This window comes from Dunckerocampus dactyliophorus, chromosome 14 (assembly GCF_027744805.1).
Source record: "Dunckerocampus dactyliophorus isolate RoL2022-P2 chromosome 14, RoL_Ddac_1.1, whole genome shotgun sequence".
Classification (NCBI taxonomy): Eukaryota; Metazoa; Chordata; class Actinopteri; order Syngnathiformes; family Syngnathidae; genus Dunckerocampus; species Dunckerocampus dactyliophorus.
In genome coordinates, this window is record NC_072832.1 from 28,265,319 (window position 1) to 28,281,661 (window position 16,343).

The window sequence follows — 16,343 nt, forward strand, 5'->3', positions numbered from 1 at the left end:
TTGCAAAGTGGCGGTTATCATTAATAACTGGCTTGCATGAAGCATATGACACAACTACAGTCTGCTGCACAAGCACATGTGCTCATGTGCAGGCCCAGGTTTTGACTTTGTGGATTATTTTGAGTGTTTCTGTTGTTTGTTTTTTGTTATGCAAAGTGAAGTTTGTCATCTATAACTGGTGGGAGGAAGGATTGCATGCATGAATTATACAACACATTACCCATATGCTCATGTGTGATTTTGTGTATTATTTTGCATCTTGCTTGTGTCCCAACTTCACTGACATACCCTTGTGGCAACATTATATGATGGCGAAAACACACTCATGACTCGTCCTGTTTTAGTCATCCAGGAGCCATGTTTAGTTGGTTACCGGCTTCGTTTTCGTCAGGACAAAAAGCTTCGTCAAATAAATATGTTTTTTATCGTCACAGTTGACGAAAACAGGAGTGATTCTTGAACGTGTGAGTCATGATGACGAGTCATGCCTGTGGTATGGCACCTATTGTTGGTGGGAGGGGGGCTGCTGTCCCCTCTGACGTCCTTCTGGCTAGGCAAGGTATTTATAAAACATGTCATCACAGAGATTGTGCTGTTGTTGATTCTCCATGTAGCTAGCTCACACGCACGCGCGCGCACACAGCGTAAAACACGCTGTTTTTTGTTGGCTTTTGGCTCCATGCTTGTGGTTTAGTCTGAGGTTTGTGTAATGATGACACACTCACACACCACACACATGGATTCCAGGACCCCCACAAACATGACTTGGCTGAGGCTGCGTGGTCTATTGTAGTGCTGACAATGCTCCCATTACTCCTAATTACTCAGCACAATGTTTCAGCGGAGTGGGTCTCTGCATGTTTGTCTCATGTGAGCTGACTTATCCAGTGGAAGATACGTTCAGTACATGACAGTCATTGACTTCTAATCCAAACAGCTGTAATTACAGGCTCAGAGGTGTGTTTGGGTGCCTTCACATTAGAGCACACGTCCACTTCACGGCAAGCAGACTGCTGGGAAGCTGGAGAGACCACATCGCTTTTTTTTTTAATGCACGACAGTTGAAGGTGAGGGAGTAATTACAAACTAGCAAGACGTTTGATATGTCATCACTCTGTCTTGTGTTTAAAGTGAAGTATCCTTCGTGCTCCAGTGATGCATTTTTGTGTGTGCACGTGTCACTTGTGGGTAATGAGTGCGGTGTGCGAGGCCAAAATATTTCAACCATCCGCGAAGCGCTGATTTGGGAGAAATGGTGCGACGTGTTAAACAACAACGCCAGTAATTGTTCAAATGGCTGCATGTGGCTTTGCCGAAAGGAGCAGCAGTGCCTAATTATGAGTGCTGCAGTCCTTGTAAAACGAGGGTGAGGAAAAGGCGAGGTTATGAGTAGAGGAGCGTTTAATAAAAGAAATATATTCACATTTTCTCTATAGAACATTTTCTTATCAAACACATTTACACTGCATGCAGCACCATGTCTTTATACTCCTGGTGTTGACGTAACTCAATAGGTCAATGAAGTGCCACCCCCCCACCAGTCCTATTTACAGTACAGTAATTTACTGCAATAACTCCAGTTCCATAAAAACAGAAACAAAAACATCTCTGCCAAAATCGATCCAGCCACTTCCTCCTGTCCGTATCAGTCCATCTGTGGGCGTATCACTTTCCCCAAGGAAGCGCACTTCCTGGCGCTGTCTCGGCTGTCAGCAGCATGGGCAGGAAAGGAAGTCTCGGGTGTTGGCATATGTGCGCGTCAGTGTCTGTGACCCATTTGTTTGTGTCGCCGCCGCGCCTTGGTCAGCGTCTCTGACAGGTGTGCAGGTTGCGGGACGACGTCCTGCTGACGCCATGGTCTCGCTCGGCTTTCTCGGGCCTGCAGGCCAGGCCGTCGCCGCAGTCACACCGTTGGAAGAGCTCCAGGCCGTGGGTGCCCTTCCTGCGGTGGCGCGTGCACACCTGGCCCTCGGTCAGCACCGGCTTGCAGATGCGGGACCAGAAGTGCCTGGCGCAACACAGACCCTCGGAGCAGTCGGCCGAGCGCAGACACGTGTCTCCTTCTTGACCTTTGATCCAAACAGAGAAGATGTTAGAGCGCCGCCACTTCCAAAGACTAAAGGCGGGAAAATAGATGCAGCAAAGTCACCTTTGACAGAATGGGTGTCCTGTGAGACGAGTGGTCTTCTGGCGTGGTGCTCCATGGTGTTGTTGTGTATGTGCCACCCAGCATCACCATCAATGTCATTAGTCTGACAAACACCTGGGGGGTTGGGGGGACACAAGGTGGTGCGTGAGCATGCCACAGCTCTTACAAAGCAAAACAGATAAAAGGGTTACAATCGGGACGCTTTTCCTCACCGTTGCTGCAGCGACTTCCCGCGCAACACATGGAATCCCGTGCGCACCGCTTCCGGTTCTTGCGGCAGGGCAGACAAACACTCCGGACGTCGTTGCAGAATTCATCCCCCCCGCAGTCCTCATCGTCCGCGCAAACTCCTGACTGCTAAAGACACCAAAAAAAACACCCGCTCAATTGAAGCCAAGCGGTCGTTACGCGCGGACTTTTACGCACAGATGAAAAATGAGAAAATGAGCGTACCTGCAAAGTGTCCACGGGTGCTTTGTGCCCCACGCTGCCGGGGGGAGACGTGCGTGGACTCGGGCTGACCGCGTCGAAGCTTTTACCTCCGGGTAGGTTCTTAATGGCGTTGGAGTTGAGCAAAATCGGCCCCGCGTAAACGTCCACAACGTATCCAAGCAGCGGGAGCCACAGAGGCAGGAAGCCGTGCGCACCACACCCAAGCTGCATGATCGCCTGCAGGTCCTTCTGCCTTCTTCACGGCCCTAAAGAAAAGTCCAAATGGAATTCCAAAAGCTTCCCAGGAGAGCGTGTGGAGGCGGGATACTTGGAGGCGTTGGAAGCGTCCTCTCGCCCTGCAGTGGCGGGATGATGGCTTTATACGCGGGACCTGTTTGTCTTCCCGCCCCCTCGCGAAGCACAACAAAGGAGAAGGGCTGGAATTTCAAAGTAGAGAAAATGCTCATTTCTTCTCCGTGTTTGCGGAATGATAACCTGTAAGGTGGGGGGCAGCATCACTCTAAAAGAACCAAACCACCTCATCTATTCAAACATCATGTCTCTTCTTACCAAAGTCCACCTTTGGACATTGCATTGGCACTCTTTCCCTTTCCTTTGACTTTTATTACTGGCACATCTAACCAGCTGCCAAAACACCACGAAGTTCATCTTTTACAGTACATACCACAGATACAGTCATGTGAAAAAAATAGCACACCCCATTAGATATTCAGTTCTTTATTAAGAAATGTTCACATATCAGTGTCTGATCTTGTTTTTCTTTATCTCTGGAAAAGAACAAAAATGCATATTCTAACTGACACCCTACCACCTAATAGCTCGTGTTACCCCCTTTGGCTGAAATAACTTCAGTGAGACACATTTTGTAGGCATCTACCAGTCTTTGACATCGGTCTGAAGAAAGTTTGCCCCACTCCTCAAGGCAGAATACGTTCAGCTGTGAGATGTTTGAGGGGTTTCTTGCATGTACAGCCCGTTTCAAGTCACCCCACAGCATCTCAATGGGATTAAGATCTGGGCTTTGACTCGGCCATTCCAGGACTCTCCATTTCTTCCTTCTCAGCCAGTCCTTGGTGGATTTACTGGGATGTTTTGGGTCATTGTCATGTTGCAGGGTCCAGTTTGGCTTTAGCTTTCATTTTTTCACAGATGATCTCACATGTTCCTCAAGCACCCTCTGATACACCATAGAATTCATGGTGGATTCTATGATGGTGTGCTGGCCAGGTCCTGCTGCAGCAAAGCATCCCCAAACCATGACTTCCACCTCCATGCTGCACAGTTGGTATGAGGTTCTTTTCCTGGAATGCTGTATTGGGTTTACGCCAAACATGTCCTCTGTTCTGGTGTCCAAATAATTCAATTTAGATTCATCTGTCCAAAGAACATTATTCCAGAAGTCCTGGTCTTTGTCTACATTCAAACGTCAGTCTGGCCTTCATGTTCTTCTGGGAGAGCAAAGGTTTCCTCCTTGCACACCTCCCATGAAGGTTAAACTTGTGAAGTCTCTTTCTGATTGTAGAGGCGTGCACTTTCACATCAACAGTAGCAAGAGTCTGCTGTAGGTCCCGTGATGACATTTTAGGGTTTTTGGAGAATTCTTTTAGCATCTTGCAGTCTGCTCTCGGGGTGACCTTGCTTGGACGGCCAGACCTGGGCATGTTGGCAGCTGTTTTCAATGTCCTCCACGTAGTGGAATGGCTGATTTTATATTCTTTTGAAATCTTTTTAAATCCCTTACCAGATTCATAAACGTCTACAATCTTCTTTCTGAAGGTCTCAGACAGCTCCTTTGATCTCACCGTGGTGTTTTCTCTCACGTCAACAGTCAGGGGCACACCAAACTAAATGTGAGGTTTAAATAAGGCAAGCATCCTTCAAAACACTGGTAATGATGTTCTCATCATGTGCACCTGGTGTGATACGCCTGTGTGTGATTTTAGCCATTTTATGGGGGGGTGTCCTAATTTATTCCTCATCAGAAATTGCATTTATTTAAAATTACAATTTACAGAAAGTTATAAAAAAATCTTTTTTCAGTTTTATTTTTTTAGTTCTATTACTTGAATCTCTCAAGATTGTTAAAATTGATATTAAATATCCATATGACCAAATATGGTAGAAAACACACAGGCTTCCATGGGGTGTCCTAATCTTTTCACATGACTGTAGATAGATAGATAGATAGATAGATAGATAGATAGATAGATAGACAGATAGATAGATAGATAGATAGATAGATAGATAGATAGATAGATAGATAGATAGATAGACAGATAGATAGATAGATAGATAGATAGATAGATAGATAGATAGATAGATAGATAGATAGACAGATAGATAGATAGATAGATAGATAGATAGATAGATAGATAGATAGACAGATAGACAGATAGACAGATAGATAGATAGATAGATAGATAGATAGATAGATAGATAGACAGATAGATAGATAGATAGATAGACAGATAGACAGATAGACAGATAGACAGATAGACAGATAGACAGATAGATAGATAGATAGATAGATAGATAGATAGACAGATAGACAGATAGACAGATAGATAGATAGATAGATAGATAGATAGATAGACAGATAGACAGATAGACAGATAGATAGATAGATAGACAGATAGACAGATAGACAGATAGACAGATAGACAGATAGACAGATAGATAGATAGATAGATAGACAGATAGACAGATAGATAGATAGATAGATAGATAGATAGACAGATAGATAGATAGATAGATAGACAGATAGATAGATAGATAGATAGATAGATAGATAGATAGATAGATAGATAGATAGACAGATAGACAGATAGACAGATAGACAGATAGATAGATAGATAGATAGATAGATAGACAGATAGACAGATAGATAGATAGATAGATAGATAGATAGATAGATAGATAGATAGATAGATAGATAGATAGATAGATAGATAGATAGACAGATAGACAGATAGACAGATAGATAGACAGATAGATAGATAGATAGATAGATAGATAGATAGATAGATAGATAGATAGATAGATAGATAGATAGACAGATAGACAGATAGATAGATAGATAGATAGATAGATAGATAGATAGATAGATAGAAAATGAAGTTAATGTTAGATATGACCGACACAAGGGGACGGGATTCTTTCTCAAAAGTCTACTTTTTCCTGAACACATTTTTTTTTTAGTTGGAGGTTCTAAGTAGAGCTTCAAAATGCAAAAAGAAGAAATGGGAGGGAGACAAAAAAGCAATTTATTGCAAAGAAGCACTGAAGTGAAATAGGCTGTTCATCAGATGATCAAAACTTTTTAAGGCTACAACCCAAACCCCCCACCACCCTAAAATAGAACTAAAATGTATAAAAAAGGAGTGAGTAATGAGCAGCTGTGCCAGTCTTGTTCATGAGGTGAAGAAGATGGCTTCACTGTCTGGAACTCATGTCCATTTTTGTAAATCCATCCCCAAATGTTCTCCATTGGATGTACAGTAGATGAGGGGAACACGCAGGATGGTCCAAAAGAGTGAGCTTATTCCTCTTTGTGAAGTGCAGCGTTGTCCTGTTGAAAAAGCCAGTCTTTACCACACAGACCAGGCCCCCCAGTCATGAGAGATGCCCCCTGCAACATCACCACATAGTCATCAGCCGTTTAACACCCCTGCACAACCTGAAGCTCCATTACTGTCTTACTGCGTCCAAGCTCAGCAGCAATGGTGCCCAGCGAGAGAGAAGCCTTGCTTATGCAGCTCAGCAATCCCACCGCCTTCAAAGAGAGAAAGCTTTTTTGCCTTTGGCGTCAAGAGATGATGACAGTGTGAATACCTGACACTACATCACCTTCAATCCACATCCCCTCCACATGCCCAAGGCCAAAGGTCACATAAGTCCCCCTTTTTCATAGCTGTCTCAGGCAATGCCTGGAACTTAAAGTTGACAGTTTTTTTCTCATCAATGTACAACTTTATTCTCATACATTAATGAAATTATTCTCAAAATCTCAGATTACTTACTCACATACTCTGTCGTAACAGACAGCAAGGAAATGCGGTAATATTACAAATGTTTTTTCTCATAAATTTACAAATTTATTCTCAGGAATTTATGACTTTTTATCTCTTAAATGTATTACTTTTTTGTCATAAATATATATAAAAATGAAAGTGAAAAAATGATGCAGCACACTAGTCCATTTTGCTAAAATGGCATTGTAGCAACTCAAAATGATTCTCAGTAGTTTGTGTGGCCCCCACGTGCTTGTACGCATGCCTGACAACGTGGGGGCATGCTCCTAATGAGACTACGGATGGTGTCCTGGGGGATCTCCTCCCAGATCTGGACCAGGGCATCACTGCGGTACCTGGACGCATGGAGGAGATTCCAGGAGACAGGTAGTTACTCCAGGAGAGCTGGACAGGGCTGTAGAAGGTCCTTCAACCCTCAGCAGGATCGGTATCTGCTCCTTTGTGCAAGGAGGAACAGGATGAGCACTGCCAGAGCCCTACAAAATGACCTCCAGCAGGCCACTGGTGTGAATGTTTCTGACCAAACAATCAGAAACAGGCTCCATGAGGGTGGCCTGAGGGCCCGACGTCCTGTAGTGGGCCCTGTGCTCACTGCCCAGCACCGTAGAGCTCCATTGGCATTTGCCATAGACCACCAGAATTGGCAACTACACCACTGGTGCCCTGTGCTCTTCACTGATGAGAGCAAGTTCAACATGAGCACATGCAACAGACGTGAAAGGGTCTGGAGATGCCGTGGAGAACGTTATGCTGCCTGAACATCATTCAGCATGACCGCTTTGGTGGTGGGTCAGTGATGGTCTGGGGAGGCATATCCCTGGAAGGACGCACAGACCTCTACAGGTTAGATAACGGCACCCTGACTGCTATTAGGTATCGGGATGAAATCCTTGGACCCATTGTCAGAACCTACGCTGGTGCAGTGGGACCTGGGTTCCTCCTGGTCCACGACAATGCCCGACCTCATGTGGCTAGTGTATGCAGGTAGTTCCTGGAGGATGAAGGAATTGATACCATTGACTGGCCCCCACGTTCACCTGACCTAAACCCAATAGAACACCTCTGGGACATTATGTTTAGGTCCATCCGGCGCCGCCAGGTTGCTCCTCAGACTGTCCAGGAGCTCATTGATGCCCTGGTCCAGATCTGGGAGGAGATCCCCCAGAACACCATCCGTAGTCTCATTAGGAGCATGCCCCCACGTTGTCAGGCATGCGTACAAGCACGTGGGGGCCACACAAACTACTGAGAATCATTTTGAGTTGCTACAATGACATTTTAGCTAAATGGACCAGTGTGTTGCATCATTTTTTCACTTTCATTTTTGGGGTGTCTTTGATTTCCCCCCTCTATAGGGTGATCATTTTCATTTCTATCAAATGATGTGGCATCATTTTGTTACTAATACATCACCCACTTATTATCAGGAAACATATTCAACATCATTTTTCCCCCAGTTTAGATCTGATGTGTTTTCCAAGTGTTCCTTTAATTTTTTTGAGCAGTGTATATATATATATATATATATAGATAGATAGATAGATAGATAGATAGATAGATAGATAGATAGAGAAAGAGAGAGAGAGAGACAGAGAAAGAGAGAGAGAGAGAGAGACAGAGAAAGAGAGAGAGAGAGAGAGAGAGAGAGAGAGAGTATCCTTTGATTTCCTTCTGTATGCAACCCTGGACAGGAACAGTTTGGATTGTTATTCCTTGCGGTCTTTGTAAAATAACACAGCAGTCAAATGTAAAGAAACTCTACAAATGCAAATGCTACAATGCATGGATTTGGCATATTTATGTTTAAAAACGCTACTAGTTGAAAACAGCCGAACAATAGCAGATAATTAGTAATGACTGAAGACGTTTCATTAGAAATGCTAATGTTTGCCCTTCAAGTGTGACTGATGTGACTTGCGTCCATTAACTCTTCAATTGATCTCTCTGTTTGCAAAAGGGGGCGCAATTATCTCCTCCCCCCCTTTAAAGAAGAAGAGTGTGTTTGCAAACACCAGGGGCGGACATCAATGTGTAGGATATGCAAGAAGACCATTACGGGCTGTGAAAAGTTTACTGAATTAATAGACTTCCGCGGTGAAGCCATTGAGGCTTGACTGGCACTTTGGAGATGAAAGAGCAACCTGAGGGGGGGCACCGAACCTGAGCCGAGCTACTCCTTAAAGCTCCCCCCGTAAAGTGTGTATTTGACAGGAAATTTGCCAGCAAGGTTGTTTACCCGGTCAACATCAACCCGAGGAAGGCACTTATCGCCATTCAAAGCCTGCATGTTCTTTCTACGTGCGCCAACAATAACGTGAACATGACGCCATTTTGGCTCTTTGACGACATCTGCTGGTCGTCCTCGTAAAGGTGTCCAATAAAATATGGCTTGGAATAAGATTCCAACCCGTGACTTAAGGTACTTTTGAGGGTTTTAATGGCTGTGTAGCTTTTGAAATGGAGTTTTAAAAACATCTACATGCCATAGCGAAGCCCTTCGAGGCGCCATGTTGTTAAATAAACACTTGTCTAAATAAACACTTGTCACTTACTCGAATAAAACACACCGTTTCATGTAAATGACGCCTTAAAAAGTTATGAATAATATATACGTATCATTAAGTGACAAACATTTAATTTAGGGGTGAATATGCTAAAGATGCCTGATGTTAGCTGGTTGTTAGTTTGTGTCGCTTTGCCTGCAGCGCCCTCATGTGGTCACTCTCGGAAATACACATTTGAATACTTTTTCTTGTTTTCCTTATTTTTCCGCACCAAACAGTGCCACAAAAACAAGCTACTCAACACAATACAATGACCATTGCTGCAAAAATAAAAAATACATTTAAAGAAACCCCTAAAAAAACGATGCATGCACATGTTGACTGTTTGTGGCAGTGTTGTCCTAAATAAGTCATTCCACACATCCCAATCTTCTAATGATATTCATCACAATGTAAAATAACTACAAACACGTTATAGTTGTTTTTTCCCGTTTTACTGGATAATTCCAAAAAAGATACATGTGGCACTTGGCAAAAACGAATTACTGCAACAAAAACAGCACAACAGCAGGCAAAAATATTGGCAGAGAAGTTGGCTCAAACAAGACATAAACCAGTTGTTTTAGGTAAACCTGCATCAAAATAAAACACAACATAATTCAACAGTGAGCATTTTCTTGCTAGTATTTTATTATTCAAATGATTGAAAAGGACCAATAATAAATAAAACAAGCTGTGGTTGTGTTATCGTGTATGAAATGAAAAGAGATGCTCCTTGATTTAAGTGAGTGTTGTACTGAAACAAAGCTTGCCTTCATAAAGTTAATTCAATAAAAAAGAACAATAGTCGTGCCTACAGGAAGCTGTCATTTTCGATTTCTTCATCAACATGGATGGGACTGGATGACGTGTGCTATTCATGACCTCAAATGTTCAAACCAAAGCAAGCAGCTGACACAACTGCAAATCATTCTCGCTTTATTTTGGATGTGACGTGTTGTTTGTTAAACGTGTTAAAGCACGTCATTGCAGTCGCACGGCCTGCGGGCGTCTTTGCTGTGGATTCCTGACGTAACGATGCAGCCATCTGAGAGGACACATGGTGCTGTGAAGTGTGTGAAGTGTGTGTGTGTGTGTGTTCATGCAGCATCAGAAAGGCCTTGTGCCAATCCTTGTTCTTTTTTCTATGCCATTGATTTAAGGCACTTCCACTGATTCTGATTGTTAGTCCTGAAGATGAGGGATAATGGCGCTCGTCGGTGCTCCCAAAAGTCTTTTTCTTGCATTTGCACTTTTAAAATCAACACTGAACGGCCAAAAAATAATAAAAAGTACAGCTAAATATGTATTTTTTTAATAAGCGAGAGAAAAGAAATCAGTGTCTTTAGTGTGGTGATGAATGAATAAGAGCACCATAGACAACGACACGGCGCCATGACGGCGGAGGGCTAGGAAGAGGCATCCAGGTGATGTGTTGAAGGCATTCTGATGTGCCGTTATTAATGCTGGGCTGCGTTCACACTCGTGCTTTGGACAAGAGATCCTTTTTCAAAACGATACCGATAACTTTCTGCTTCTTTTTTTTGATATCGACTTTTTAAACGTTCTGACCAGCTGATGATAAGCCTATTTCACTTGAATGCTTCTTTGCGATAAATTGCTTTTTTGCTTCACTCCCACTTCTCCTTTTTGCATTTTGAAACTTGAATAAGAACCTCCGTAAGATCCAACAGTGCAAAATGTACATTCTTGCACTGTTTCAACTGCTCTTAAGATTTTGATGAGGAGTGTATTTGTCATCTCTGCTTGCTTTTTGCTGCCATTTTTGCACCGCCCCGTGTGTTTGGCCCGTTTGGAGCGTCCACGACCCTCGCATGCGGACCAAGACCCAAGCGGTCTTACTTGGAGCACAGCAGGGTTTGGATGATTCAAACTGCAGCAAAGTTCCTTTTAACCGAAGCAAACATGACAAGTGTGATCGCACCCTTAAAAGAAAAGAACTTTTTTGGAATGTTGCCCATCATCCATCGTCCTTATGTGAGACATGAACAAACATCTTTCTCTTTTCTGTGCCTTCTAAAGATAGAAAACCAGGTAAAAAGAATGCACGTAATGGGACACACCTGAAAAAAACCTCCAAAAAGCACCAACAAGGCTCCATTTCCATAATGTGATGCATATGAAGCACATTGTTATTATTATTGTTATTAACATTGTTACACCCAAGAACTACCTTACTGGCGTAGTGACACCTCACCACACCACAGCGGCTAGCTACTAGCTGGTTTAGAAAGTAGCTTCACCACACATTAGCCAAAGGTAATGCTACATATTGGAGCTGTGTTGGTGTTTTTGATGCTAGGTGTAGCGTTCCTTTCTATGTTGCTATGTGAAATCAATGCATCCAGGAAGGAAGTTCCCAAAATACTACAAGTATGACATGTTATCATGAATGTAGCTGTTAGCATGCATAGAAAACCACTAAACCTTGTTGGAGCTTTTTGGAAGTGTTTTCATAGGCGCGTCCCATTACCTGCATTCATTAGCTGCCTCTTTTTACCTGTTTTTATATCTTTAGAAGGCACAGAAAAGAGAAAGTGTGCGCATCTCACATAAGGATTGCAGATGATGGGCACAATTCCAAAAAAGTGCACTTTTGCTATCAATTCATCCAAAATAATAATAATGATCTTAAAGACGGTGTGAAGTGCATCTTGTCCATCCGCACGTGTGTGTTAGTCGTCAAACAGGGCACTTGGTTTGTGCTTTTATTGTAAAATGCTAACTATCTGAGCCTGTGGAAAACGTACGAGGCGACATTCAGGTTAGTCGAGAGCACTTGGTAGAAAGCCAGTGGATGATAAGGACACCAACGTTCATATTTTCACTCCAAAACATAAAAAACACATGAAGAAGAAGAAACATTCGCATGGGGAGTTTGGCTCCGTCATCACTCATCTTTCTCAGTGTGTGTGTGTGTGTGTGTGTGTGTGTGTGTGTGTGTGTGTGTGTGTGTGGATCCCTGCACGTTCTCCGCCTTTGAGCCGAGTGTAAGACAACACTTGAACATGTGCTACAGCTGTCCCGCTAGAAATGCTTGATCCAGGGGTGGGGGGAGGAGCCACAGTGAAATAAAGGCATTTATCGGTGAGCCCCAACAGGGCGTGCCATCCCTCCTCCTTCTAAACCTCCGTGTTTGCTTCCAACAAACAAGAGTGTCTTGTTCAGAAGTCGACGTCCCAACCGGAGTTGTCGTCGGGGGGCGGGTCCTCGTTGTCCTCTGGGAAGCTGTCAAAGTTACTCGTGTCAACCGCTGACGTGACCTGCAAATATTCATCAGAAGAACAAGAAGAGTCAAGAACGTAACGTGGCGTACGTGAGCGTCAGATGCACGTGAGGGACGTCAGTGTCTTACGTTGGGGATAATAGGAGGTGTCAACGTCCCCTTCTTCAAGCCCTCCCAGTTAAAGCCCTCAAACCACCTTCGTGGGAAAAAGACCACAACTTTGTCAAAATCATTTCATTTCATTTCATTTCTTTCATCACGTCTTATTTTTATTGACTTCTTTTTGTTGTCAAAATGATGCAAGTGTTACATTTCTTTATTTTCCCCAAAATAGTCCAAATGTCTTGTTACAATTTTTGGTTTCATTATTTTGTATTTTTCTTAAGTTTTTCCCCCCCAAAGTTATTTGGAAGCATTTTTTTCATTTTTGAAAAACCATATTCATTTTTGTCTTTATTGTAAGTCCTTCCATGTGTCCATTTTCAAATCAATCAATTGTTTCTTTGTGTCTTTTCTCCACAAAGGTTTCAAAATGATGTAATTCTTTTTTTTGGAAAAACTAAGTTCATTTGTATTTTTACATGTATTGTGTATTATACACTGCTCCAAAAAATAAAGGGAACACTAAAATATCACATCCTAGATCTGAATGAATGAAACATTCTTATGAAATACGTTTGTGTTTACGTAGTTGAATGTGCTGGCAACAAAATCACACAAAAATGGTCAAAGGAAATGGAAGGTATTAACCCATGCAGGTCTGGGTTTGCAGTGGAAAAACACCCCACCTGTTGTCTGTCCCATTTGCTCAACAGATTGTGAAAAGATTGTCAATCCGTGTTGCTTCCTAAGTGGACACTTTGAATAACAGCATGGCACTTTTGACTGAGTGTCAAGTGAGTGTTCCTTTTTTTCCACAAGTGTATATTATGTTCGATATAACTTTTTTGTTTGTTTTTTTTTTTTGGTATTTTTCCTTTTTTAATTTTCCCCAAAGTTGTCAAAACGTCTTCTCAAATTTTCCAAAATTTTTTTCAGAAATGTTTTTTTTTTCTTAATTTTTTGCATTTAAGTCATCCCAAAGTTGTCAAAATTCTTACATTTTTTTTTAATTCTAAGTGTATATACTTTTTTATTTCATTTTTCCATCCAAAGGTTGTTTTTTTCCAACTATTTTTTATTTCAATTATTTATTGTTATTAAGATTGCATTATTGTATTTTTTTAACTACAGTATTTTTTTCTTCTTATTTTTCCTTGTAGATTTTTTCCAAAATGTGTCAAAATGATGTAAGTTCTTTCAGCTAAAAAAGTAATTTTTTTATTATTTTTTGTCACTTTTGCGGAAGTTGTCAATATAGTAGTATTTTTTTAGTAGTATTTGTCTTGTTATTTTCGATGGGCTGTGAAGCGGCTGTCCTTATAAAGACTTGAGTGTGTTTTCGCTTCCGTCGAGCGTCCTCATTCTTCTTCTACTGAAGCTTACTTGTGCTTTTGGATGTCTTTGACACCATTTTTCAAGTTTCCCAGTCGTTCAGAAGGATTATCCCTGCAACCACAAAGCGTCTAGTGAGTTAGTTTGAGTGAGTTAGTAGCGAGTTAGACGTCAGAGCAATGACCAATCACCTGCATAGCTTTTTGATGAGGTTGGCAGCATTTTTGGTAATTTTCTTTGGGAATTCGATCATGTCGATGCCCCTCAGGATGATGTTGTAGGTTTTCATTGGATCAGGGCCAGAGAAGGGTGGGCTGAGGGAGAACGGGAGATGTTAGCATGGCAGAAAGGCGGACTCGTGTGTCCACGACAAGGACGGTGTGGGTACCTGCCAGTCAGGAGCTCAAACATGAGGATTCCCAGCGACCAGTAGTCGGCTGAGATGTCGTGGCCTTTGTTCAGGATGATCTCCGGCGCCACATACTCGGGCGTGCCGCAGAAAGTCCAGGTTTTCTTGCCAAAGCCAATCTTCTTGGCAAAACCAAAGTCCACCTGATGGAAATGTTAGCTGTAGTTACTGGAGGTGATCAGGTATCGTCTCACTTGCTTGGCCTTGCATCAGTATCAGTATCAGTTTCAGTATCAGTATCCACCGGCTCCAACCAGCTAAGACCACGAGGTCACACATACAAACATACAACAGGAAGGCTCCCGTGCTGTGCATGGGGGGGCTCTGCTGGGTAAAAGGAGAATCATTCTTCCTGCTACATTAGACTCTTCAAACTGAGCTGTCGTTTCCCAGACTTATTTGGGAGCATTAAAGGTAACGAACCAACCATGCTCCTTGTTTTTAGAAAAATAATTCATGTTTTTTTTCGTTTTCACGAAAGTTGTGATGGTTGAAGCAGAAGAGCCATCGTCTATGAAAGACACGTCCCTAGATGAGGTCTTACCAGCTTGGCGTAGCCTCTGTGGTCCAGGATCAGGTTCTCAGGCTTGAGGTCTCTGTAGATGATGCCTTTGGAGTGCAGGTAGGCGAAGGCCTCCACCACGCAGCCTGTATAAAACCTGGTGGTGGAGTCCTCAAAGGAGCCTCTGCAGCAGGTTTAGACATGGAGGTTCAGCATAATGCAGTATACTGTGTAACACCAGTACTACAGTATACTGCAGTATACTTTGTAACACGAGTACTACACTATACTGCAGTAGGTTGTGTAACAGGAGTACATTTAGTAGGATTAGAGCTTACCGGTCTCGAAGAATGGTCCACAGTTCTCCTCCAAGGCAAGCTTCCATCAACATGTAGAGGTACTTGCTGTCCTTGAACGTTCTATAAAGTCTGCAAACAATATGGGATGAGAAGAACACAAAGGTCACATGACGTGTGGATGGAATCATGGCAAGACTTGTTTGCTAGCTTTTCTTGCTGCATTTCTACAGTAACACTCCATCCATAAATACATCCATCCATCCATCCCTCCATCATCCCTCCATACATCCATAAATACATTCATCATCCATCCCTCCATACATACATCCATCCATAAATACATCCCTCCATCCATCCCTCCATACATACATCCATCCATAAATACATACATCCATCCATCCCTCCATCATCCCTCCATACATCCATAAATACATCCATCCATCCATCCCTCCATACATACATCCATCCATAAATACATCCATCCATCCATCCCTCCATACATACATCCATCCATAAATACATCCATCCCTCCATACATACATCCATAAATACATCCATCCATCCATACATACATACATCCATAAATACATCCATCCCTCCATACATCCATCCATAAATCCATCCATCCATCCCTCCATCCATAAATACATCCATCCATCCATACATACATCCATCCATAAATACATCCATCCATCCATCCCTCCATACATCCATCCATCCATAAATACATCCATCCATCCATCCCTCCATACATACATCCATCCATAAATACATCCATCCATCCCTCCATACATACATCCATCCATAAATACATCCATCCATCCCTCCATACATACATACATCCATAAATACATCCATCCATCCATCCCTCCATACATACATCCATCCATCCATCCCTCCATACATACAGTACATCCATCCATAAATCCATCCATCCATCCCTCCATACATCCATCCATAAATACATCCATCCATCCATACATACATCCATCCATAAATACATCCATCCATCCATCCCTCCATACATACATCCATAAATACATCCATCCATCCATCCCTCCATACATACATCCATCCATCCATCCATCCCTCTATACATACATCCATAAATACATCCATCCATCCATCCCTCCATACATCCATCCATAAATACATCCATCCATCCATACATACATCCATCCATAAATACATCCATCCATCCATACATCCATCCATAAATCCATCCATCCATCCCTCCATACATCCATCCATAAATACATCCATCCATCCATACATA

At 42.6% G+C, this 16,343-nt stretch overlaps 2 protein-coding genes across 6 annotated transcripts in view; both read right to left on the bottom strand.

Annotated features, from left to right (window-relative positions):
• Positions 1-1,496: 1,496 nt before the first annotated feature.
• On the bottom strand, positions 1,497-2,926 carry LOC129194059 (dickkopf-related protein 1-like). 2 transcript variants are annotated; one of them, XM_054798958.1, is made up of 4 exons: positions 2,603-2,926; positions 2,362-2,503; positions 2,150-2,263; positions 1,497-2,069 (listed from the first exon to the last, which is right to left on the bottom strand). In XM_054798958.1, the coding sequence occupies exons 1-4, from the start codon at positions 2,810-2,812 to the stop codon at positions 1,804-1,806; spliced, it is 732 nt and encodes a 243-aa protein (XP_054654933.1). In that variant the 5' UTR covers positions 2,813-2,926; the 3' UTR covers positions 1,497-1,803. The 2 variants fall into 2 exon arrangements, with proteins under 2 accessions (XP_054654933.1, XP_054654932.1); XM_054798957.1 differs by having other exon boundaries at positions 2,362-2,506.
• A 6,237-nt stretch (positions 2,927-9,163) lies between these two features.
• Positions 9,164-16,343, bottom strand: part of LOC129193657 (cGMP-dependent protein kinase 1) — a 150,018-nt gene continuing 142,838 nt past the window's right edge. For 2 of the 4 annotated variants that reach the window (XM_054798086.1, XM_054798089.1), the window contains 7 exons: positions 15,107-15,196; positions 14,811-14,952; positions 14,246-14,409; positions 14,049-14,171; positions 13,909-13,971; positions 12,553-12,619; positions 9,165-12,460 (listed from right to left, as the gene is read on the bottom strand). In XM_054798086.1, coding sequence (XP_054654061.1) covers positions 12,362-12,460; positions 12,553-12,619; positions 13,909-13,971; positions 14,049-14,171; positions 14,246-14,409; positions 14,811-14,952; positions 15,107-15,196 — 748 coding nt within the window. In that variant the 3' untranslated portion in view covers positions 9,165-12,361. Of the gene's footprint in view, positions 12,461-12,552; positions 12,620-13,908; positions 13,972-14,048; positions 14,172-14,245; positions 14,410-14,810; positions 14,953-15,106; positions 15,197-16,343 lie in introns of all 4 variants that reach the window. The other 2 variants (XM_054798087.1, XM_054798088.1) reach the window with 2 other exon arrangements.